At 40.8% G+C, this 26049-nt stretch overlaps 2 protein-coding genes across 2 annotated transcripts in view; both read left to right on the top strand.

The window, feature by feature from the left end:
• Positions 1–176: 176 nt before the first annotated feature.
• Positions 177–6013, top strand: LOC114445086 (von Willebrand factor A domain-containing protein 5A-like). Its single transcript, XM_028420034.1, has 18 exons — positions 177–271; positions 578–626; positions 719–921; positions 996–1218; positions 1362–1528; positions 1614–1728; positions 1840–2015; positions 2101–2189; positions 2283–2427; positions 2876–2955; positions 3035–3149; positions 3270–3428; positions 3508–3611; positions 3774–3982; positions 4082–4108; positions 4396–4577; positions 4785–4905; positions 5015–6013. The coding sequence occupies exons 2-18, from the start codon at positions 590–592 to the stop codon at positions 5092–5094; spliced, it is 2232 nt and encodes a 743-aa protein (XP_028275835.1). The 5' UTR covers positions 177–271; positions 578–589; the 3' UTR covers positions 5095–6013.
• A 10740-nt stretch (positions 6014–16753) lies between these two features.
• rap1gap2a (RAP1 GTPase activating protein 2a) overlaps positions 16754–26049 on the top strand; it is a 58858-nt gene continuing 49562 nt past the window's right edge. The window contains exons 1-2 of the mRNA XM_028420037.1: positions 16754–17109; positions 20118–20153. Of these exons, the coding sequence (XP_028275838.1) occupies positions 17066–17109; positions 20118–20153 (80 nt within the window). The 5' untranslated portion in view covers positions 16754–17065. The remainder of the gene's footprint in view (positions 17110–20117; positions 20154–26049) is intronic.

The raw sequence follows: 26049 nt of genomic DNA, 5'->3' as shown, positions 1-26049 counted from the left end.
AGCAGGGGGCACTGCAGCATAACAGTATTGTGTTGTATGTATTATATGTATGGATTTATTATTTCTGTTAAATGTTAACATTGAGTTGGTCAAATGAACACTGTGTAAGTTAATTTCCTCTTAGTTTCAGTCTGAATTACTGTGTAATATAATAGTTTGATTTTTTGCAACATGGCGGCGGGCGGAGCCTCAAAGTGGCTCTTCAGACACAAACGGATCACGGGACGGAGGATTTGTCCATAGTTTTTACTGTCAGTCGTCAGAACTTACAGTAAGTTGAACTCTGCATCTATCTTTAGCTGTGTTATGCTCTGATTTAGAAACATACACGTAACGACCTGTGTGCGCGATAGACTGGAGGTTACTTCTGTTATGATGTCGTTCTAAGTTACGATTTCTAATGGCTTGAAGAGAACTATTTCTGCAGTATTCCGAACATGCAGGGTTGCGAGAAGTGTGTGTGTGTGTACCATATAGTCCATGGTGTGTACGCAATCGGGGCATGTCGTTTCATACGTAATTAAAATTAATCACGTGAACGTGAATTTTTGTAATCTGTCTTTCATTTGCTGTGTAGTGGATCAAGATCATGCACTGTGGACTGCTGACCATCCAGAAGGAGGAAGGTGACCTACCAAATACAATTATGACATTCCAGACTTGAGCAGCTACGTTTGAATGTCAAACAACTGTTTGATGTTTCTGTTGTCTTTGTCAGTTCCTCTGAAGAGCATTGAGGTGGAGCTGGAGGTGAGGGACCATGTGGCTACAGTGGTCTCCACTCTGAACTATGAGAACAAGGAGGACAAACCAGTGGAGGCTGTGTTTGTCTTCCCTCTGCCTGGAGATGCTGCTGTCTGTCATTTCAGTGCAAAGCTTGGACAGACGCAGATTGTAGCTGAGGTGAAGGAGAAACAGGAGGTGAGCTGCACAGAAAGATTCAGTCACTGTGAAGAAAACCAGACGGTTACTGACATGTGTCACCTGTACTGCAGGCTCGTGAGGAGTATGATGATGCACTGAGCTCCGGTCAGCAGGCCTTCCTGTTGGAGGAGAGCCAGCAGAGTCCAGATATATTCTCTCTGAGTGTGGGCAGTCTGCCTCCAGGAGAGAGCGCCTCCATCAGGCTGGAGTACGTCACTGAGCTGGCTGTGCAGGCTGATGACGGGCTGAGGTTTAGTCTGCCTGCTGTGCTCAACCCTCGCTACCAACCTCAGGGTAGGACAACACTGCATCAGTGTTCACAGACACATACTGATGGAAGCCAAAGAGCACTGTGCAGTGATAAGGCCAGCAGCTTCCCAGAGCCTCCCACCTCAAACAACAACCAGAGGGCTAAGAGTTGTGTCTCATGTTTGCAGGTAGTGAAGGGTCCAGTGTCCAGGTCACCTCTGTTCCAGCCTCTCTGGTGCCCTACAGCCTGTCTTTGTCTGCCCGAGTGTCCTCTGCTCGTCCAGTCTCTAAGGTGGAGTCCAGCTGCTCCTTGGACCCTCTCCAGTACCTCAACACTGATCAAACCCAGGCCACGGTAGGTAGAGTGCTAATGTGTCTGCTGCGTGTGGTCGGTCATCTGAAGTGAACACTGAATGTTAATGTGTGTGTTTGAACTGTAGATCAAGTTGTCTGCAGGACACAAGTTTGACAGAGATGTTGAACTGCTGCTTTATTACAAAGACGCCCACCAGCCCACTGCTGTGGTGGAGGCAGGACAGGCCTCTGCCAAGCAGGGTGAGTAACCAATCAGTGAAGTTATAATAAATGGTTCATTAAGCTCACCTGTAAGCAAATGAAGTGTTGGAATGACAGTGAAGAGCAGGTTTGTGATTTCCTGTGTGTCAGGCTCTCTGATGGGTGATCCAGTGGTGATGGTGAGCCTGTACCCTGAGTTCCCTCAGTCTGTGATGTCTACAGTCGCCTCACGTGGAGAGTTTGTGTTCTTATTGGATCGATCTGGAAGCATGGAGTGTTCACTGAATAACAGCAAGCAGGGAGAAACTCGCATCAGCAGTGCCAGGGTATCCAGCAGTGTTCACTGTCTTTCTAAAATCCTCCACAGTGTCCCTCTGATGCAGTGACCTTCACTATCTGTTCTTCATTAAGGACACTCTGCTGCTGCTGTTGAAGAGCTTACCAATGGGCTGCTATTTCAACATCTACAGCTTTGGCTCCAGCTTTGAACACATCTTCCCGTAAGTGACTCCTTCATATCTGGCAGCTAGTGAGAGTCTTGATGTTGGATATTGAATACATGCACATGTTCATTGCTGAATGTGTTTGTGCAGTAAGAGTGTGGAGTACAGCCAGCAGACCATGGAGGAGGCTCTGAAGAAAGTTGAGGAGATGGATGCTAATCTGGGAGGAACAGAGATCCTGATGCCCCTCAGACATATTTACAGCCAGCCCTGCATCCCCAATCAGCCCAGACAAGTAAGACACATGGACACACACAAACACACACATAGACATTAAGGATCTTACCCTTCAAGGGATTATAGGCAGATTGACCAGTAACTTGAGCATAGAACAGTTAGACTCAGCTCCCCTCGAAATCCTGAATGTTAAGTTCCAGGGTGTGTGCTATACATACAGGTGTGCCCTGTATGTATAGCACAAGCTCTACAAACAAAATAAATCTTGTTCAGTCTGCTAAAAATGTCTTACTTGCTCAATAGTTCCTTCTGTTCTGCTCACACCTTTTAAAAGAAACATTGAACTCACTGGTTAGTTTGGAGTTCATGCCTCTCATTACTAATTGTCTTCATGGTAAAACCCTTGTGTTACTTATACGCCTCTCACAGTGGAATGTCGAGGACTTTTTGCTCATGCTAGGGGAGTGATGTTTCAACAGTTATGTAATATCTCCTCCAATCCCCAGCTGTTTGTATTCACTGACGGAGAGGTGTGGAACACAAAAGAAATTACAGATCTGGTGAAAAGGAACTCAGGGTCCCACAGGTGAAAAACACAACAATCACAATACAATCCTCAGTGTGTCCATGTGTTCAGTGTGTGTAAACAAACTGCTGTACTGCAGGTGTTTCTCTTTTGGAATTGGAGAAGGTGCCAGCTCTGCTCTGATCAATGGTTTGGCCAAGGAGGGAGGAGGTCACGCTCAGTTCATCACAGGGACTGACCGGATGCAGCCAAAGGTAAGACAGTAAACACAGTGAAGCTCAGCAGCAGTGAATCTGTGTCTGCTCAGAGATCAGAGTTCCAGTGAGTAAAAACCCAGAGCTTAGTGCGTGCTGATACTTTTTATTATTTTTCAGGTGATGCAGTCGCTGCGATTTGCTCTGCAGCCAGCTGTGGTGGACGTCTCAGTCACATGGGATTTACCAAAGGGAGTGTCTGTGACTGCCCTCTCTCCACCAATCACAGCAGTTTTTCAGGGTCAAAGGTCACTGATTTATGCACAGCTGACTGGACAGGTAGGAGCAGCTCCACCTCATATTTTTCATCAGGTATGTGGCGACAGTGATGGTTTCTAACACTGTGATGGTGTCTCAGAGTTCAGAGCCAGCAGAGGGCAGTGTGACGGTGAAGTACAGCCTGGCAGGTCATCCCTCTCAGAACCAGCTGAACTTCAGCCTCAAACCTGCAGAGGACACTGGGTAACACATGTTTGTAGTTATTGTAGTGTAGTGTACTATATATGTGTTTGGTATCAAAACACATGGCGCAGATGTTATGGTATGTATTTATCATACACTTTTAGATCATGTTTTTCCACACATCTTTTTTAATATATTTGTACTTCTCTCATCATCCCACAGCCTAACTGTTCACAGGTTGGCTGCTCAGACTCGTATTCGCTTCTTTGAGATGGGGGACAGAGAGGATGCTGAGGAGATGAAGAAAAAAGTAGTGGAGCTCAGTATCCAATCAGGAGTGAGCAGTTCCTTAACGGCATATATTGCTGTCAACAAAACGGATGGTGAGGCGATTCAAGGACCTCTGGTACGCAGAAATATTCCAATAAGAGGTGAGTAGCGTTTTTAGTTTCTCCCACAAAGTGTACTGACACAAAACAGTGTTAACTGTAACTATGGCACTCTCTGATTTTATTTCTCTAATTTGAAAGGTTTCAAGTTAGGAAGAAAAAAAAAAGGTAACAATTGCAGCACCAATCCTAACATAGTATGGTAAGAGAATGCACACTTCTATGTACATCCTTAATATTATATAGTTTTTATTATTTTATATAGTTACTAATAATAATAGCACAATTAATATTAATTGCACATTTAATTCCTATGAGAATGGTACAGTTCTCAGGTTAAATGTCACTGTGACCTTGGTTTATCCCTAACCAGGCATGTGTGTTAATGCTGAAAAAGAGCTCCTATCTGCAAAAACATTGACTGGAGTTGTCTTTTTTTTATCTGTTTGTTGGAGGCCTCAAATCGAAAGCTTTATCTGTGGAGAGTGTAGTATCTATTCCTGAAAAGATCTGCAGAGACCCTTTTCTACAGCTGGTCTCTCTCCAGAAGGCATCTGGCTACTGGGAGCTCGATCCTGCTCTGGCTGCCGCACTGGGGAAGACCAGTGAGGAGTTGGAAAATCAAAACCCAGCTTTGGTAGGTTTACAGATTGAGAGGTAGATCCTTTATTCACCCTTTGGAGCAAATTCAACCTGTGACCACTGTAGTATCCTGAACACAAGGAAGAACCACCAGCAGCACTTTCATCAACTTTCCTATGTTGTGAAGAAAAAGCTTCTATTTTTTTATGTTTTTCCCTCTTCACTATCTTCATGTTATGTCTTATTTGCTTTGGGGAACTAGGTCAACAATGAAGTGTGGGCCACCATTCTGGCTCTGATCTGGCTTCATGGTTTCAAGATGGATGCAAAGGAAGAGTGGGAGCTGCTGGCTATGAAGGCCGCGTCATGGCTCCATGTTCATGGTAATGGACGTTATAATAACTAAACTGCTGTTTTCAGTATGTATTTCTTAAAATCAGCAGTCTCTCTGCGGTCTTCTCCACTGATGACTTGTTTTGTATGTCATTTCAGCACCATGTGTAATGGCGTATGTAGAGGCTGGGAATGCCCTGTTGGGTTGCAGCGTGCAGAAAGATGTCCTGGGACTGTGAGGTTTACATCAAAGTTTACACAGAAGCTTGGAAATCCACAGTGTTAATACTTTGAATGTTATGTTTTGTTATCTGAATTCACAGGAATGATCATGGAAGAATGTTAAATTCATTTTGTGCCTTATTAATCTGACAGTTTGCAGTCTCTTCCTCCAGCCATGAAAGGACACAAACAATTGATTTGAATGCCGTTTTGAAGTTACTGTTAAATTCTGTGTGATGAACAACACAAAGTTTACACTGTAACTTATGACTTTTCTATAAGCATTGGTGAAGTTGGTAAGTAGTCACTACTATCACTACTATGCAGTGAAACACTGCGGGTCTTATACTACCACCTATTGGTCATTATGTGCATTACTTAACCTTCAGATTAGAGAATGAGAAATATGAGTTTGTGTTGTGTTTAATTATTCCAATGTTTTTTATACACATATACAAAGATAATCTGATAGAAGTGAAGAAACAACACAACATACAGTTCAGATTAAACAATACTGGACCCATAGTTCCCATAGTTCAAATGCCAGAAAGTAACCCCATCTCACTTTTCTTTCCGTCCTTAGACTAAAATCTTTTTACATATTAGACATTGTTCTGTTCTGGCTTTACAATGCTCCTGTTATCTACATGACTCTCATACAGGCATGTTTCTGTGTATACTGAACATTGTTTATGGGACTATTAAATAAATCAGTCTGTGAATTTTAGGACAGAGGCATGCTCCCTAAAACATACACATACACCTGCAATAATTATATTCATTCCTATGCTTCTAAAACATTACTGAGAGTCGGCCTAGTATTAAAAGAATTAAAGACTACCTATAGACATGCATTTTATTAAGCTCTGTTGAATCAATTCCATCTTCTAATATGGAACTGTTCCTGCAATAGTTAATAAAAATGCTACAACAGATTGTGATTTATGTCATTGTAGCTCTTCTGAAGACATCTTACCGGTCTTACATTAAGTCTGAAGAACACTGGAATTTACCTACGGCATCACTGTAACAAAGTCCTGTCCAAACTGATTCTAATGACTTTTAAATGGTGATCATCAGTGTTGTTTTTTTTATGTACACAGAAAGTACTCTTTGGACAAGCAAGCGGTATACTGGACCCTGTCTGTGCTATCACCGTCTGCCCAAATTGGAAGAGCCTGCCGGAGTCTGTTCGCACCAACACAAGGGCACAGAGTCTAAAGCAGCAGCCAGCACTGGTGGGTATATTTTTAACAAACAAGACTTAAGAATCACAGTAGATTTAAAAAATAGTGGACAGCATTAAAGCTTATTCACACTGAACCTGAATAATCAGTGTTTAGAAGGCAACATTTGTGATCTGTGTTGTGTCTGTGGATTCAATATCATTCAACATATATTAGAAAACTTCCCAAATTATATCAGATATCACATGAACTCAGGGTTATTTTAGGAGAAGCTGTTTCACATTCGGCACTTCTAATTTGTATTAAGTTGGGTTTTAGGCAAACATTCAAATCAGAGACATCTACTGCCCTGTGCTGTCACTAGAAACATCTGAAAACTACTAATGTTAGTCAAAGATAGAGACAGATGCAGGCTCCAAACAAGCCGCTATGTTTGAATTTCACAGAGCTCATTTTCGGCCGCCGTCTTCTCCCATCTCTAACGAGCTTTGTTGGGTTCCATGGTGACGAATTATGCTCTGACATGAATTCACACGGACATATAAAAGCTGCATATATGTCAAATATTTTTTTTACTTTACTTTTTCCTGATCAGCTCAGAACAGTCCATTTTCATGCACTGCAGTTGGATCATTAAATTGGTGGGCATTTAATACAATAGTGTCGTTGTATACAAATGTTATGTCATTCTTTGTGATGGTTTCATTTATATTTTTTTCTTGTGTGCTGTCATGTCAAGGAAATATCCTGGCTGACAGAAAATGCTCCAGAGGAGGTTTATTTATGGAGAAAATTTTAGAAATCTGATGGATATATTTGGACACATAAGCTCTTACATGTGCCATCAGCTCACTCTGACAAAGACTCAGACACATTGCTTGTTAAAGCTCACAGAGACAGATTTAGGCCTGTGGGGGGGGACTTGTTACCATGGCAGACAGCAACAGTGATGCCCACTGTCACAAACCATCACCAGCCAACGCTAATCTAGTTAAGATCCTGAATCCTCCTCTCCTATCTGTGTAAGTATTGAATGACTACAAAGCCAGTCAGCGTAAACAAAAAGTTCATTAGGGCTGAATCTAAGTTTATTTCCAAGCGAAATGAAACAAACAGTAAAAACAGCCTCTTTGTTTTTAGTGTTAGCTGCAAAAAGAGTACAGTATTGGTTACAGTAGGTCATTACAGCTAATCTTATCTGAACCTTTGGCAGACCTCCAACCAACACTTTCTAAACTGGTTTCCATGACAACTGCAACCAGCAGGACCAATTAGAACTGGCAAAGGATCCCCATGCATTAAACTGCCTGGAGATTAGAGGAACAGAAGACACAGCCTCAGAACTAACACAACAAATGAAAAGAAGGCTTTCTGATCTGGGGGCGTGTCGTGCTGTATGTATATACTGGGGAGTCGAAGAGGAAGCGACTTTAGATGAGCATACACCTGTGGGCTCATGTGTCTTCCTCCGTCTATCCATTAGGGGGAGAAGGATTTAATTAAACCTGCTATCTTTCCTACTCCCCCTCTGTGTTTCTTCCTCTGCTGGACTGCTGTGTTTTAGTGTGTGCTGTTACAGCCACAGGCAGGAAACCAGATCAATAAGAAATAGCTTAGAAAGGCTGATGTTTCTTTTTTCTGTTTAGGGCCATCAGTGGAACACTGTGGCCTCTGAGCTGCACATCAATCACAGGCCATGCTGTGTATGTGCGATTGATTTGATAGCCTTTGTACTTCAGGGGGGATGTATTTTATTGAATAATTGACACCCATGATCTCATGGTGTTTGTTGGGTGTTTGTTGATATGTGTGCCAGTGTTGATGGCTGTATGAGTTGAAATGCTTGTCAAATATCAGGATCACTGGCCTTTACTGTAAACCCTTTTCACACGGTCCTGTGAGGTGAGAGCTGGGCTTTATTCACTGTGACAGTGCTTCACAAAGCAGAGACACAATGACTGCACCTTTGGTCAATATCTACTGAAGACCAGGAATTGAATGCCTTTAACCACTTAAAACTATAAAACTATAAGAAATGTGTCATTCAGGCAAAAAGTTGTTTATTTAGTTGAAATCTGATGTTGGTTGCTGAGTTAAATTATTAAGGACCAAGGGAGGCCATTTATACTACACAGTGCCAAACACATCACTACTAGCAGTAGTAATCAGCATGCAGGAGGTCCTGCCTCATTACCAGAACAAATGTGAGCACACTAAAACGTCACAAAGCCCAGCTGCAGCAGTTTTTGAATGTCTTGTTAGGTGTACCGGTACATTTCTAAAACCGACACTCTCTGAATGCCCACCTGAGGCTGGCTTCAAATGTAAATATCACAGACCTCCATCAGGGGATAGCGGGACGACATGTTTTTACAGGCCAACATGGAAGATTACATCACAATTGTTTTTTTAATATTGCAGAAAATGAAAATAAGTTCAGGGACAAACATGATTTGTTCAGTACGATCATCTTTATGAATGAACACAACTTTTATAAATGGACTTTTCAAGCCTGTAATGACAACACCAGCAGCAAAAAGCTAATGTTGATTGTCCAAATAGCCACATGTTAGCTTTTTCTCTTTTTTTCAAGATGTAAAAGCTTGAAAACCTTTTAATAACCAACGTATTCAATTAGGAATGAAGGAACTGGAAGTGCTAAAATGCTAATGCTTTTCTTGTTTTTAGGCCATGGGGTCAAAAATAATTAGAGGGTTGACAGGCTCCTTATGACATTAAACTAAACTTTACAGCAGCATGTTCCCAGCGTACACATACCAACAGTGGTTTTAGTGTCAAAAGATTATTTTCCTTTTTACTGTAGATAACTTAACTCATGACTGTATATATTATATATATAACCTGTATTAAGGCCAGTGCAATGCCTTGATGCCTCTCCTGAGTGAGGAGCTCACCTTGCCTTGGGTCATGGTCTTCAAACTTCTCACCGCTCTCATCCCTCCCACTCCTTCCTTATTAATTTCCTGTCCTGCTGGCTATCTACTTTGATCCTTCGCTCTGTCTTTTCTGCCTGTGCCATGACAAACCCTGCCATATTCCCTTCTTTTCTGCCTGACTTTCTCTTTTGTCTCTTTACTCTGTCTTAAAGAGCTTTAAAAGGACTTTAGGCGTAGCCCTCTCCATGGTAACACTCTCTTTCATTCTTACACACACACACATTTTCTCACTCTCATCTCATAATTCTGCCCTACCCTGAGCTTTATCGCTGTACCCTCCCCCTATATGCACTCCCTCTCCCCTTACTCTCTCTCTCCTTGTCTCTGTTTCTCTCTCACACACACATACACTCATCCTCTCCTGCTCTGGCAGCTGGTCTACTGCTAATGCTGCACCATCTACTGACTGTGAGATGTTCACCCCAGCTTGTAAAGGATCTGTAGGAGAGCAGAGGTAAGGCTTTCACACTGCTTTACTCTGAAGCAGAAACATAGCAGAGATGTCATTGCTGCTGCTGTTGGCTGCTAACAGCTAACTGAAAGCCAGATGACTGATGGGAAGCGCTTATGTGTGTGTGTGTGTATGCTGATCTGTGTGAGAACTCTCCAGCTGGAGTAAAGGGCTTGTGCTAGTTGCAGGTTAGATTTGACACTTGTGGTCTGCATATGGTCATAAAGTAGAAAACCATCCCCAGGGTTTCTGTTGTATTCTCAGTATTTTCTCAAACTTGGCAGAAATATTGCTCTGTCTGTGTGTGCATGTTTTTAATGTGTGTTGAGAAGTCGTGCCTGGTGTGAAAGAGCCAATGGGCACGCACATTGTCTTTCCAATAATACTGCAGCAGCGCTGCAATGTCTTATTATGGTGCTACACTCTCTAACGGCTTATGACACCACATTGTGTTTATATGTGTGATGGTGTGTAGGGGGCATGTAACTTCATGCATATGTGAGTAGGCGGATATGAATAGGGTTCCTTAATATTTTCAGAAATTTGTCTCACAACACTACATTCGTGGCACTGGAGGGAATACAAAGGCATGCACAATATAATACCCTGAAAACATGAATGCAGAAAATGTGCCTTTAAATAGTATGCAAGACGTTAGTGTCCTGACCCAACGGGTAAATGTCTTCATGCACGCATGAATTTTCTAGCTGTGTGCTCCTGGAGGCTCATTCATGTTCATGTGCACTACAGAGAGAGTTAATGTGTATATGAGCAAAAGTACCCCCCCCTTAGGAAATGTGATTCCAGTGCAGTGCAGAGGGAAGGATGCTAATCTGTTTGTCTGTGTGTGTGATAATATGAGATTAAGTCATCTGCTGAGAGCTATTGGTTTTTATTATAGCATTTTACAATTAAGAGGATAAATAACTACTAGCATTATCTGACAAAATGTGACGTACTTCAAATATTCCTGCATATTAACACATATAACTACAGATTTAATAGTTTACCGGCACCCGACATGAATATTAGTGCCACTTGTTTATGTCAACACCAATTCTTAACAATTGCGATGTAACTTTTAAAAGCAGTGCAGGACTCCTCCTACAAAATAAAAGCTTGCTTTGGATGATTTGGCTATAAAATTTTTTAATCTGACTTCAGCTGGGACTCTCCAATGGTCTGTGATTGCTGACATTGGAGTATTCGTTTTAGCCTTTTGAGCTTCTAAAATTTCAGCCACAAAAAAAAAAGCAAAAAGAGACTCTTGACACAGCAGTTAGACTAAAAGCCTTGACAAATCGTGGTTCTGCAGTGTCAAGTGGACGACTGGTCCTTTCAGCAGCTCTGTGTACTATCTGCTGCAGTTTCCAGCTCAAAATAGATAGAGGCTAATCTGTAGCTCTCGGGTGGAGTGAATTCAAGATTTGTGTGAGCATGCGTGCAGATAATATGAATGCACACAGACCATGCATACATTTTATGGTAATTTATACTACTTGATTTTCACAGTGTAAATTATTATTGCATTTTTTTAAATCTTCTCTGTCTCATCTCTTCTGATCCTCTTGTGTTTTTAATAATAGTTTACTTGAGATAAAAGTCAACTAGCACTTCAACATTACACACATCCTATCTCCTGTTGTTTCCTGTTGCTTGTCAGCATCTAACCTTTCATAATCCCTCAATCTGTCAGCACTTCCTGCATCTCTCCTTTGACATTATGGCATATATGCTCTTCCAATCATTAAGTCTTCTTTCTCTCTTCTTCTCTTCACCTCTTTTTTGTCTTCATCTTATTTAACTTCCCTTTGTCTCTAAAGTAGATTAATTCCTATTGCCCACCATGCTGATCAATGCAAACTTTCAACGTGTGACAGTGGCTGCACAGAAAGGATTTGCGCGTCTTTGTGTTGTTTGTCAATTACGAAATGGTGTGAGGAAATTGCTTTGTTCTCCATGCGCACCTGATTAAATTGTTTCTGTGCGTGCTGGGTGTTTGAATTTTACCCCTGTGGGTGTATGTCATCACGTTTGTAGGCTCACACTCTTGTGTGTTGCTCTTCATAGACCAGCGAGCTGCAGTGAATTGGTACGTGAATTAAATGGAATTAGATTAAGTTTTTCCCTGATCAATGGTGTTTGGAAGAATAAAGAAAGGGGCAAGAACAGTGGTGATGAAGGCGCTGTAGGAACTGTGGGTGGCGGAGGTGTTGTGTGTGCACGTCACAGCTTGTTAATCTAAGTACACTGTGTCACAATTTGTCTTTGTGCTTGTGTGCATGAGGGCATGCAGTACTGTAGTTGTGTTTGTGTGTGATCTGGGTGAGTGGGTGAATGGGTGGGCTCACTGTCACTTTCGGTAAGATTCAGAGACAAGATCTATAAAGGGGGGCAGGGAACAAATAGAAGGCAACCAAGAGGAAGGTTTAGTGAACAGTGATAGACTGAAGAATCTCTATGGACCCTTTTTTTGATGCATTATATCATCATCATCTGCATGTGCCACTCTCATCTGATGCAGTTAAACACATTGCCATATAATCACACGAGCTCTGCTACTCTACTGCTGATTTCACGGTGACCCCTGTAATTATAACTATTGCTAATGATGAATCTGCTCAGAAGTACATAATGTAGTTCAAGTGACCCTGCACTGTCTCCTACTATAAACCACTTAAATAATGACACAAATCTGATAGCTGTTACCACATAGTGAGACGTTTTGCTAGTCTGAATTACATTTTTTTAGTACTTAACTTTCTTCACTTAAAGGTGTGTTGTGTTTTACTTACACATATTTATGTTACCTTTACTTCAAAAGGTAATTAACTCACATTAAACCACAGTAAATGTGTCTTTGTGTATGTACAGTGTGTGCTCATATGTTTTGTGTGTGTTGATGTGAGTGTGAATCAAATAAATGATTTTTTTTTCATCATGGGCAGAGCCACAGATGGACAATATTTTCTCCATCAGCCCATGTTGTGTTCACAAACAAGTAAACAGAAGTATGGTAATGAACGTTTAATTACTCATCACAGCTAAATTAGCCTATGTGATATAGCTTTAAATGTCATGTATCAGGATCCAGTTATAATTTCCACACAAAACAATCAAAAAACATTTTCAGATTTCTATTCTATAGACCAGAAAACATTAAAGAATTCAAATAAAGGCTGGAACATATTGCAGATATTGTCTGCTGGTTTGTCCTTCCCATCTATTATAACACATACACACATTTCTGTGTATGTGTTATAATAGATTGTGATGGATGTGGATGAGACAGGAGCCATTAAAGCAGAGCATCAGCTCTGTCTCTAAATCATCAACCCTCCTGGAAAACCTCATATGACTAAGTAACCTATTAGAGAAACAGAAGGGATGGATGGATGGAGGGAGAGAAAGGTCCCTCACATCTGTCTGGGTGTGTAAGTCCCCCCGGGAATCCATCTAATGACTAAATACCTTATTACATGGTGGTGAGAGAGATGGAAGAGGGGGGACGCAGCGAAGGAAGAAACAAATGTAATAAAGATGGAAACATCACATCTCTGGTGAAGCCTCACTGCCACCAGTGAAAAGGTTATTGAGAAATGCACGAGGGACTAGAAACAAATAAACAAAGCTAAATTAATGCAGAGATTTATTTAATGAATTTAATTTAATTTAATTTATTTAATTAAACATGTTCTTTTATTCTGTTAGTGAGACAACAGTTCATATATTTTAGACGTACAGCACCATGATGCATGTTGTACAACAGTGTGTGTCTGCAAGATGTAAAATAAAATTCATTCAAACCAATTAAGTTCTCATTAACCCAATAATCTCTCTGTGTTTAACTGTAAACCTGAAATTTAGATTTGGTTTATGTAGCGACATTTTCATGCCAGCTCAACAAACAGAAGGAAGCAACTTTAGCCAAGAAGACAGCATCCAGAGTATGTGGAACAAACTCTAAATACCACTCCCAAGTCCCACATTCTACAGTTATAAGGCAATGCCTTAATTAGGAAATAATAATATAAATGTAATAGTACATGTTGTGTAGTGTTTTAATTTCAAATACGAATGTATCCAAGGACACCTAACATCTCCAATAACTTCGCTTCTCACAGCCAGCAGGGGGAGACAAATGTTCTGCCTTACACCTTTAAGATTTTAAACTGTTGCCCAAAATAAATAAATCAAGTGAAATGCAGTGAAAAGTATTGTCTAACAAGTCACTGAATTATTGAGAATAACTGGCATGTGTGAGAGTTCGTTATGATGCATTTTCCAAATATTCTTGTATGACACCATTAAGCCTGAATGAATAAATGTGTCTTGAATATCCAGTCCCTTAATCTGTGACAGTTTATTAGAATTAATGTGGATTTAAGGGATTAATATGGATATTACATAGAATCTTAACAGCGAGCAGTGCAATGAGTGACGTGCAATTTTGTGAAACCCGCAATCATCAAAGAATTTTTTGTTGTGTTTCATACACATGCATCACTTAAAATAAATATTGAGTCACTCCACACATACACCTGTGTAAATGTTAAAACACATACCCTGTTGTCCCTCTCCCTATTGTTTCATAGCTGCTCAGTTAAAATTGTTTTCACAACATCTGCGCTGACATGTAGCAGGAATATGTCATATATCATATATCATATGTCAACTACAACAAAGGCCCATGAATCAGATGTGTCCTGGTCTAACCACCACCTTTAATTACATTAATGCCATCAGTGTGCATTAGCTGACATCAGAGAGGAGGAAAGCTTCAAGTTTCTAACTAATTAATCCACCTTGAGAGTTGAAATGCTCTTGATGTTGGTGAGTGAAAAGATGCTGTGGTGACCTGATGACATCACCCATCTGCTGGCTGTAGGGTGATGTCACATGACCCACTTACCAACATCTGCGTAACTGAAAATGTGGTGGTGGTGTTGCAAATGCAAGTTTCAGTACAAAGGTGATACACTGTGCTTGAGACAGTGAGCCAGTGAGGGAAATTAAACCCGCTGCTGAACACTGGCTGCAGTACAGCAGTACAAATAAGGACATTAACAGCGAGGATAAATAAATAAAAGTGTACATTAGGTTGTACACCTTCATTTATTTGGCTCCTGTTTTTTTAAAATTTTACAGCAAATAATGTAAAAATCAGAGAGCTGCTACTGTGCAGTAATTTTATCTATATAGCAATGTGATGCTATTACAGGTGATGCATGTATGCAGTCTATAATTGTGTGTGCCTGACCCAACTACCACATTACAAGCCCTTTTAGGGTCAGCTGTGAACATTATTTGTCAATGGGTGGAGTCCTAGCCTTGACTGGGTCGATAGGGAGGCTGTGTGGCCTGTAAAGTGAACAACAATGGCTCAGTGAAGCATATTTTACACATAACATGGGTTGTGTGTACATAAAGTATCTAGCGCCCTTATGTGCTCATGTGAATATAGTGCATGTCAACATATTAACATTGGACTGATATAACTCTTTATGACTAAAAATGGCAGAGAAGCTTCTTATAGCGAAGAGTTTTTTTCTCCATGCTTTAATCCAGACTTTTAATCCTGACCTTTTCTTAACTTTAAATGAGCATGAGCATGTAAAACCTCGAGCAAAGTCCTTTATCTGTGGGCAAGAGCAACGACTTAAGGTTTCCTGGTGGCTAAAAATCACCATTTATTTATGTGACCTACCTTTTTCACTTAGATACAGCTTCTACAAAAGTTCCTCTGGTCTTTCATCTTTATCATCTTCTGTTTTCATCAGTATATGTGATAATGACTAATGCCACATCAAGCAAACACAAACAGACTCACCATATTTTGTCAGTGGAGTGTTTTATTGCTCTTAATCAGTGCAATTTCATTATTCCACTCACCTACTGCACAGTAAAAGCAGAGAGTTAAAGCATGATGTTGATAATTGAGAATTTCATTGTGAGAGTGTTTGACCATGATCATATTCAGCAGGCTTTAGAAGGGCATCCTCGGTTTCGAAATTCTAAACACTTGATACTTGATACTTGCTTTGTCAGAGGAGGTATAGGTTTTGGTTGTTTTAGCCTTGAATCACCCATTTACTGTTCATTTAATGGAGATGGATGGATATTTCCATCACTGTTCAGATAGTCTCACTGTTCTGTTCAGACTGTCACATCAGTTGCAGCAGTTACACCAGCAGCAACACCAAACTGCTGCCTAACCACATCAGTAATAATAAGGCGTGACTACATCCAGTCATGTTTTTATTGCAATAGCCACAATTAGCAAATGCACTGTTAGGCAAAATCCAGAGAGACAAACAGATAGACAGACAGACAGATAAATAGATAAGCTGCAACCTCTTTTGTTTTAATGGTACATAAAAAGTTTTATGCACCTTGGAAACATAAAAATATAGCTAAGCTCAGTGCAGTTTTATATAAGTCTTAGTTCACAAATACAGGGCAGAACTATTATTAACTGCATGCTTGTTAGAAAAAAAACAACTTTTCAGTTTCCTTTACACATTTTGTGTCAGAGTGAGACCTGTCAAATCGAGAGGAAGGGTGTCAGGAAGGACACTCCCTTTGGTCACAGCATGGGAGGCTTCTATATATATGTGCTGCAGTCTGAATGCACGGCTGTTCAACTCCCATATCATTGTGTACTGTGTGTTGTTGGACATATTTTTTCATTCAGTACAGCCTCCTGTGAGGCTCTTTTGGATAGAAGTGGTGAGAATGATGGATGGTGCAACTTTAACTTGATGTTACACAATCCTTATCAAATTTTCTTCTGGTTTCACCTGCATCTTTTGTGTGTGTGTGTGTGTGTATATGTGTGTGTGACCACGGTATACTTGACAGGGGGACACATGGAACAGGAAGTAGCCACATTTCCTGGTAGACGGCGTGTGTGTGGAATGTGACTGAGAGATTATTATTTAAAATGCTAATATATTTTTTGTGTGGGAAACAAACTCAAAAAGTCAGATGTGCAACTGTGGCCCCTCCTCACCTTGCTCCTCCCCCCAGCTGCTGCTGTAATGGGTATACCTTTATGTGTTAGTGTGTCAGATTGTGTGTGTGTGTGTTAAACTGCCTGTGAAAGCCAAAGAGCAGACAGTGTTTCAGGAGAGGGGTTAACTGGTCAAGTGGCAAAGTGGAAAACGACAGCTCTGGAGAGGCAGGTGGGAAAAAAGAAGACAGAGAGAGAGAGAGAGAGAGAGAGAGAGAGAGAGAAAAGACGGCAAATAGAGACCAGAGAGGGAGGGAGATTGGGTCAGATAGAGACAAAGTGCAAGTATATAAAGAGAAGGAGTGAGAGGCTGACAGCAGAGCATACATTTCCCAAAGGAGAGGCTAGGAGTGAGACCGCTGAGAAGCTCGAACTGACAAAATGCTGAGGAGGAGGAGGAGTGTGTCATTTGGTGGATTTGGATGGTATGTTGCCCTTTCATTGGATGCTAATATGTGTGTGTGTGTGTTTTGTTCATGTGCATGATTATAGTTCTGAAGTATGAAACATGCACATTCTGTCTTATATTTTGCTGAAGTGTGTTATCTAGAGCAATCACATGGGTGTGGGTGGTGCAGAAATGTATTCTATTTTTTCTGAAAAGGAAGGATGGGTGGAGGGCTCAGGCTGCTCCTCCGTGTCACATCTCTAACACTTTGTCCTCTGTCAGCCTTTGTCAGTGTGTGTGTGTGTGTGTGTGTGTGTGTGCAGTTTCACTCTGTGCTGTCTCCATTCGTTCAGTGTGGGATTCCAGTCAACAGGCTGCTTTGTCTGTCGTTGTTGTCCTGGTAGGGGACTGTAGTCACACAGCTCTTACCGGTCATGTTCTCCTCCTCTATTGGCTGAGAAGGAGTTCCCATCATGCAGTGCTAAAGAAGCTGCCTGGGAGCTCATTTAGCTCTGAATGCGCTGACACACTTGGATGGAGTGTTTTTGTGCTGGCCCCCTTGCTGGTAGCCACTTTGACACTGAAGCACTGCTTCAGAGCACTTAACCTTCCCAGCTGGGCTGAGGCAGCGTATCTTGCCAGACAGATTGAAATAACCTGTGACAAATACACAGAGGACCACCATGTTACATGTAACAGGGTTGTGGAGCAACTAACTGTATAATATATAGCGGTTCAAATAAAGTAAAGCCATCAAATCACAGAAAAAAAGCCAGTTATCACCAGAAAAAAGGTTATTATTAATTAACAAGGTGATTGACGATAAGAGTTATAACATAACTGTGCACCCCCATGTGGATAAGTAAATGAGTGCACGATTAGTGCAAGACTCGTCATTGTGGTAGCCATGAAAAAGGTGGAGCATCATGCACAACTATAGACAAAAGTGATACTCAAAAAGAAACTTACAATATGAAAATGCAACTGTCTGTTAGTGGAAACAAACTATCTCCCACCCAGCCTCTCCTTTAAGTGGACTTTGTTGGTTTATATATCACTGTACCTAACCAGTCAATCAGTTGCACCAATTCCACAAATAACATTAATTTATAACATAAAACCTGCTTCACACATTATAGGTTGAGAGAAGTGGACATTTGTAACAAAAACAATCAAATGCTGTGACGAAGTGCTGAGGGACACACACCAAAGGATGCCAGAGTGATTGGTCCTCACACATAAATGACACAATAAGTTGATAATCAGCTCAGCAATAAAAAAAAAGATGATAATTTGCCTGATGGAAAAACTAATTCCTTCTTCTAATTCATTGACTCTATTGATGATGTTATATCTTCACATTCACTATGCCAGTGAATTAATTTCCAAAATAATTAGCTTTTTTTTTTGCTGTACTGCAAGAAAACCAGAAAACTAATCCAGATTTAACAAAAACTTTACAAACTTTGTCTTGTTGGTTGCTGTTAAGATTTTACAGGATTAAACAGACTACATTTTGTTTGCTGCCAGGATCAGACAAGAACAATATGCATCTCATTTCCCTCACTAACAGCGAGGTGTGATGATGAATGCTGACATTGCGGTGACCTCCCGACTTGTTGTGTATTATCAGTTCTAAACATAATTCGCACATTACACATCAGAGAAAATTACCCGTCTTCATTTTGTATAATCTGTGAATTTTAATCTAGCAATATCCTGAAGTATTTTAGTGGTGATCACAAAATATGCGGTAAAATGATTTTCTTATTCTTTCTGACGTTTGTGTTTGTAAATGCTCTGTACACATATGAATGGATGGTTGGTTTGTGATGATGCCAAACTGTTCAGAATGTAAATCCAAAATGAGGCAGAGAAGAGACTGCGGCACATCTGCAAAGAAAAAATGTGTTAGATGTTATTAACATAAAATGCAATGAACACACACAGACACACACACACACACACACACACACAGTCAATTGTAGTATTTCTGTCATCCCTAAAATCATAGTGATGCTAAAAAGAATGCTTTATGATTCAGCCATAATGTGGGGGCTGCATCTCTTCAGCTGCTTACACATACTATATATAAACACTGTGAGAACACAGCCTGCAGCTCCATTACAATATCATGGAGCCAAAGTAATCTGTTGTGGTGCAGGATCAGATGTGACGTAAAGTGTCACTGTGGGAGAATCTGACGTAACTGGCTGTGAAAACATTTATAAGTTGTTGGACTCCAGTTCAGTTGATTAGTGTGTCCTACACCTCAGTAGCTGTTGTTACATTCCAGTTTTACAGCTGCAGCTAAATATAAACGCATTGTTCTAACATTTAAATATCTTGTATGTCACATGATCTGTAACGTCACAGAGCCTCACTTATCTCTGATGTTATTCAAATCACACAGAAAACATTCAACTGATATAAAAAGTGTTCATGTTGGGCACTGAAACAGAAACACACACACAGAGTTGTGCACTCATATGTTAATAAAGTGAAAATAATCCTTAAGCCTCACGTGCCTCGCAGATATGCTGCTATTATTACCAGTAAACAGCAACTGAACTGAAAAGCTGTAAATGTTGAACATATTTTTTTATGTTTATAGTATGAACAGTTGGCTTTGAAGCATGATTCAACAGTGAGACCCTCTCATAACCGGTCAGAGCGGCTTGTAGAGCAGCACTGTTGTTAAATGAGGCTGTCTCTCATGAAGGGTACTCAGCTGTCCTCACCTCTCTGACCTGTGCATTAGCTGTGTTCCAGGCTGCATATATTATTACTAAACTGATGCCTTCATGTCTTTGAGGCCTGGTTTCTGTGCAATAATTAGGCACATTCATGTATATATGTGGTAAACATCAATTAAGATTATATATAAATATGAATGAATCCTATATGTAATGGCATATCACCCTTAAATGTTCTCCTTACTCACTGTAACATAAAAGCATGTGGACCTAAGAGTTTAATTTGAGTAATGTGTATGATACATGATCAGTAATATTTGTGTTTGTGTTTCTCCCGCTTCTTCTCCAGGATTGACAAGTCCACTTTATCTGCGCTGAAGGCTCGGTGAGTCATTCTTTACATCTTTTACAGGTTTTAAGGAATTTTTGATATTTTTATTAGGTAAAGATGAAATACAAATGATCTCTGCAGCCTAAAACCTTCACAACAATTGATCTGTTGAGCTGGAAGGACAATCAGAGAATCAATACCCACCTCCTACTCACACTGCACAGTGCACAGTGCACCTATGTGCTCTGCACAGGTGAAAAATTACCTAAATGCATTCCTTTCTTCCTCTGCTTGGATGATTCATTTCTTCCATCTTAAACCTGTTGCCAGGTCAACAAGTATACAAATAAGAAAATGTGTTAGAAATTACACTTAGTGAAGACTTCCTGGCTGTTGTATGTGACGCCTGTGGTTGCACTGCGGTTCCCAGGCTTCCATATGACCCCTGTTATTGTTCAACCTCCTTTTCACTGGCTCGAGCTCATAGCAACGTGCTGTTATGTTAATGGGAAAGTCATTTTAAGGCTTATTTGCTCTCCTCCTCTGCTGCCTTAGTGATACGATGGTTTTCATTTTATTTTCATTTTAGCCCGAGCACTCCACTACTTTTATGCTGACCGAAAATGCCCCATGCCACTTTTACTTTTAAAACAAAGCTTACGAATCCTGTAAACATCCTTCAGCTGTGTAACACAAACCTATAATTAACTTGATTTTCTACTTTGACATGTTATTCACGCTGACAGCTGAAGGTTGATACAGGGATGAACAATTGTGCATCATTCTTGACAGTTTGCACCCCTGATTCAGTGTAATAACGCACAGTGATTCACTGACTGCCATCATCACAGCAAGCATCTCTGGGTTGGTTTAACCCCATAAAGGTCAACAGAAGATCTTCTCTGTGTGTTGATCTACTTTCCTCTGACACAGAGATGCTCTGTGACTGTAATGTAGCTTCCTGCTGCTCCAAATAGTAATAATGGTCAAATGAACCCACAGGGTTTAATAACATTTAACTTCAACTTGCATAACAATCTTACATAACTGCTTTAATTTGTATTTGCTCCAGGACAGGTTACACAGAATGCTGCCTGAGGGCTGGCTTTGTTTATGTTTGATATTGTTCATGCTCATGTTGCATGTATGGACACCACAAACAATGCATGCTGGTTTGTTTCCTTAAAATTTCATGGCTGAGAAAGGTGAAGTAATACTTGTGATAGACGTGCATTGATACTTCTGTCGGAATTTTGTTTGTTGACAGAAACATCTTTGATCATTTGATGTAATTCATACTGAAGTGAATAGGCTTATATCTCCTGCAGAGTCGAGCACATCCTCGCTGTGATGTTCTCAAGCAGCCTCTCTTTGTTAAAACAAACTAAAGGAGGTTGCCGTAGTGATGAGAGGCGAGGAGCTTCCGTGTGTGTGTGTGTTTATTGATATTAACTCTTTTGGTATCCACATCCCAGACTGCATTCTGTTCAGGCACAAACACGACAAATTCACATAAAGAGCATACGCTCTGCTTGACTCACTCACTGTCAATCACAGAGAACTTTAGTGTTTTCCCACCTACCATCTGCATCTTCCATCTGCTACTCTGTGCTCTTGGTGTGTTTTAAGAACTGACAAAATCTATCATTATCAAGGCAACAGAAATGAGTCTCTATCGATCAAATCGGGATGCTGCAAGTGAATACTAAACAAATGTAGCTCTGCAGTAACTTGTAACTTGAGTCATAGACTCATATTTTGGAAATAAGGTAAAATACTCTCTGACCTGGCACCATGGTTTGTTTTTACTTTTCTTGAATGAACTTTAATTGTGACTTTTCAGATGAATTTTATTGGTGTGAAAGGTTTGCACATATCAGATAAGTGGGACAGGCTATCGCATGCTTAACATGAAAGCTTAGCCGCTCTAATTTCTATTGGAGAAAATCATTCAAAGTCAAACTCTTTAATAATCTAGAACACGTTCAGGTGGTCACGTAGAATTAAAATTCTGCACCCGGGCTTAAAATGCCACATTGATCAAATATTAAACAAGGCAGATGTGCTGTCAGGTGTGTTTTACACAGAAAGCTGGGCTTATAAAAGAATAACATCAGGTCAGTGTGTTGCATGTAAATATGACTCTGTCTGCGCTCATGCGTGCAAACACACACACACAGAGCGAGAGAGAGAGAGAAAGAGAGAGAGAGAGAGAACACACACACACACACAGTGTCTCCTTCAGGTCCTTGCTCGGCCAGGTGTCATTAGGCGGTCTCGTCTGGAGTGGCTCTGAATATGAATGAGTGAGTCGTGACTCCGGCTTGAGCTGCTTCTCTGCCCGGATGCTGGAAACACTTGTGTCTATATGTGTGTGTATGTGTATTGTGTACAGTATGTATGTTTGATTAAGGAGACAGAACTAAAGAGAAACACAGATGGCATTATAAAACAAATAATAACAAGGATTGATAGATTGATAAATTTGTAGCCTTAGAAATTGAAGAGCTGTTTTGCACTTGTAGAAAAAGTTCACAGCATCACTGCTAAAATGGCAACCAGTGAGCTGCTTTTTGTGGAGTCTGATCCAAATGAAGTGATGAGGACAGCTGTTCAATCCACATTCCTGGATAGCAGCCACCACCACCGTGGACTTGTGGGCTGGATTGTAGCTCTGGTAAAAAAAAAAAAAAACTACTTCTCTTCTCAAGCTGTATCTTGGAGGAAGCGCCCACCCATAGTGTTACCACCAAGAACTCATGATAGCACAAGGTCATTTTTCCAGACAGCTGACTCATCTTCCTTTAACTCAGGTCATAAACTCATCTCTTGTAAACTAATTAATATAATATATATATTATATGACTAATGTATGATGTTAAATAATTTTAGTGGGCCACAGAAATTTTTTTCTGCATTGTTTTAGTGGTCTGTGCAGGTGCTGCAGTGTTTTGCTCCTAATAAACCTCTGTAGAAAAAATGCATAGGGAGAAATATTACAGAGGAATAAAGCCACAAGAGAACAGAAGCAGTGAAAAATGGAAAGGTGGAAGGGCAAAGCAACAAAAACACCAGGTGGGTACTGTTCACTTCAAAGTTTGTGGCTGCAGGGAGGCAGGTGTGAGGATTTTATTCTGCTCTTTTCTTCCTCTTCAGTCCTGTCTGCCCTCAGTTCACAGTGTGCTTTTTATTCCTCTCCTGCACTAACTATATCCTGCCTCCTTCTCTCTCCCCTGTCATTAATCCCCTCTCCTCCTCTGCTCATGCCTACTACAAAGAGATCTCTCCGCCTTCACCGTACACCTCATTAATAACTGCATAATCAAACCTGTGTGTATGTGTGAGCACAACACATGCATATATTTTGTCTTGAAGTGGTGGTGGTGGTGGTGGTGAGTGAATATTACAAGTGGACGAACAGGGACAATAGAGGAGAGAGTGAGAGAGACAGGACGGAAAGGGGGCAAAGGTAGCACCTGATCAGATTCTTAATATTTGTGACGATGCCGCGCAAGCTGTGGTGAGTAACCACTATCTCCTACTCCTGTGTGTGTATTTTCATGTCAGTATTTTTCGGATGCAGCGCACCTCATATTTTAAAAGCTGAGAAGTTGTTGAAGGCGATTCATGTGACTGCTGCAGATGATCTGGTGTCACTACGGACACTTAAGTGTCAAAACTGCTGGTTTTGTGCATGTATTCACTTCACACAGCTTGTTGTGAGGTGGTTGTGTGTTCTTCTTTCCCTTGTGTCAGAGTTTTTCTGTTTCTTGTTGGGGCAGTGACATGCTACATGAGAAGGAATTATATCAGCTTAACATAGGTGAACTGCAGTGAAGTCACACTGAAGAGAGAAGCAGTATAATTGATAGTAAATTAGAGTGTAGTAGAAACAGGATATTTGATTCCCCACTCATAAAGCTGTTCCTGTGATACAGATGAGTTGATTGCTTCGCTCTGTGTGAGCTGAATCTATCAGTTTAGAATGATTCGTCAATAATGGAACGCATTACATCTCATGTCAGGATCTGCTTCACTGTGTTTTCTGTGCAACAAACCAAAACAAATTAGTTTGTATTTTGTTTCTCAGACTCTGCCACAGATTGTTTTACCCGCTGGGTTGTCAATCTGGCCAACTGTCAGCTTGGCTCCTCTAGGCTCTTGTTGTTTCTGTGTGTGTGTGTGTGTGTGTGTGTGTGTGAGTGAGCGTCTGCACCCAGCTGCTGCTAATTAGACATTGATACTTGTCATACATTATTTCCATCCACCTCAGTCCCTCCCTGTCTTCTTCTCACCTCTGCCCTGCTCTGCTCAGTTCAAACAGAGCAGCTGCTTACATCTGAGATCGTCATCCATGCACTCATATGTGACGTGAGTCGACACACACCTGTGAACGCAGCCAGTCATGGCGATGCTGATGGCTGTGTTTGACAGCTCTCTGAGTCTGCTGTTTCTTTTTTGACTACATCCACTTTATTCTTTTAATAAAGTATCTTGGATGTTGTGAACTGACAGGCTGAGTGGCAGAAACGAAGCTGATGAGGTATCCTTTTAAACAAGTAGGTATGGTAGGAGGACATGCCTTCTTCTTTGAGATAAAAAGTCCCCTCCCCTTTTCGTTGTCTAGCCTAGTTTTTTGGGGCCAGGTGTAAATGTTATCTGTCTGCCAGCATCATGGAAAAGAGCAAATGGGCTGCTGCTGCTGCTATTTATGGAGTCTGGCATTTACTCTGTCTCCTGGTGCACCTTCTATATCGCAGGGAGCGATGGTGAGTTGTGACCCACCAAACAAACACAAGACCGAATGTCTGCTGGTATCATATTTACTTTAGGTGATGACTTATTAAAGCTCAGGGCTTTGCTGTGCAGCACGAGGAGAGGGAGCAATAATTAGCCACAGGGAGGCTGTGCGGCCTTAATGAGCTATCAGCTTTATTGTGTGTTGCTGTTGGTGTAGTGTACACAGCTACAGTCTGTTACCTCAGCTAATATAAGCTTGGCAGAGAGAAGCAGCTTCAGCCGGTCATTATTTTCCAGCTGGGGTTAATTTAGGAAGCAGGGTTCAATATGTAACCACAGTGCACAAACATACGAAATGAACTCGTAGTCCAGTTTCAGTTCGCCTCTTTAAACAATAGGCACTGCCTGTGAGTGTGTCTCTGCCTCTTTGAGTGTGTGTGAGAAACGGGTAGAGAAAACATGACCACAAGATTGCGGACTCATTTGTAGCAGCACAATGTGGGTAGTTGTAGAACTCCACCCATCCTCAAGAGCTTAAGAGGAGGATGTTAAACTTCCTCTCTGCTCGCACCTCCTAAGTTTAGTTTCTCTTATATACGACACTTGATATTTCTCACTGCATGTTAGAAAATGATGAATAATATGATTAAATTACAGCTGACTGCTGAAAATTACAGCTGGATACAGAACAATGCATCAAATCTATATAACAATGAATTGTTTAAAATTAACTTTTAATTTGGATCTTTAAAAATATATATGTTTTAGACATAAACCCAAATATATGAATGAGTTCATTTTTTTATGTGCCCTTTACGCACATCTTGCTGTTACCATAAGAGGGAGCTAGTTGCATGTGTTTAATCTAACTGACAGGCAAAAAAAAATCAGTGCACCGCAGTGAGAGCAGCTGAAGTGAGGGGAAATGTTCACTAGAGGGAGCAATTTCTCTGTTATCATCCTCAAGTCTGTCTCACTTATTAACATAACTACCTGTTGAAGCTGATCTTAGAAACGGTATTCATTGAAACGTCAATTTTTACTTCACTTTGCATGATTCAGTGGGAGACCAAAAATTTGAGTTTTTTATTATTATAGTGGTGCTATGCTTTATTTACGTCCTGCTTCTGTGATTCTAAATGGGAAAAAACACAGTTTTACAGGACTTCATCCTTGTGTCTGTTTCTTTTGTACCTTATGCTTGGTAGGT

The sequence above is a fragment of the Parambassis ranga genome, chromosome 13, assembly GCF_900634625.1.
Source record: "Parambassis ranga chromosome 13, fParRan2.1, whole genome shotgun sequence".
Taxonomy (NCBI): domain Eukaryota; kingdom Metazoa; phylum Chordata; class Actinopteri; family Ambassidae; genus Parambassis; species Parambassis ranga.
Note: the sequence above shows the minus strand (reverse complement) of the source record. Positions and strands in the feature narration are given on the sequence as shown.

Coding starts and splice junctions, on each gene's coding strand:
- LOC114445086 (XM_028420034.1), top strand. CDS start 590: ATGCACTGTGGACTGCTGACCATCCAGAAGGAGGAAG. Junction 2,016..2,100: donor CTCGCATCAGCAGTGCCAGG/GTATCCAGCAGT, acceptor TTCTTCATTAAG/GACACTCTGCTGCTGCTGTT. Junction 3,612..3,773: donor AAACCTGCAGAGGACACTGG/GTAACACATGTT, acceptor ATCATCCCACAG/CCTAACTGTTCACAGGTTGG.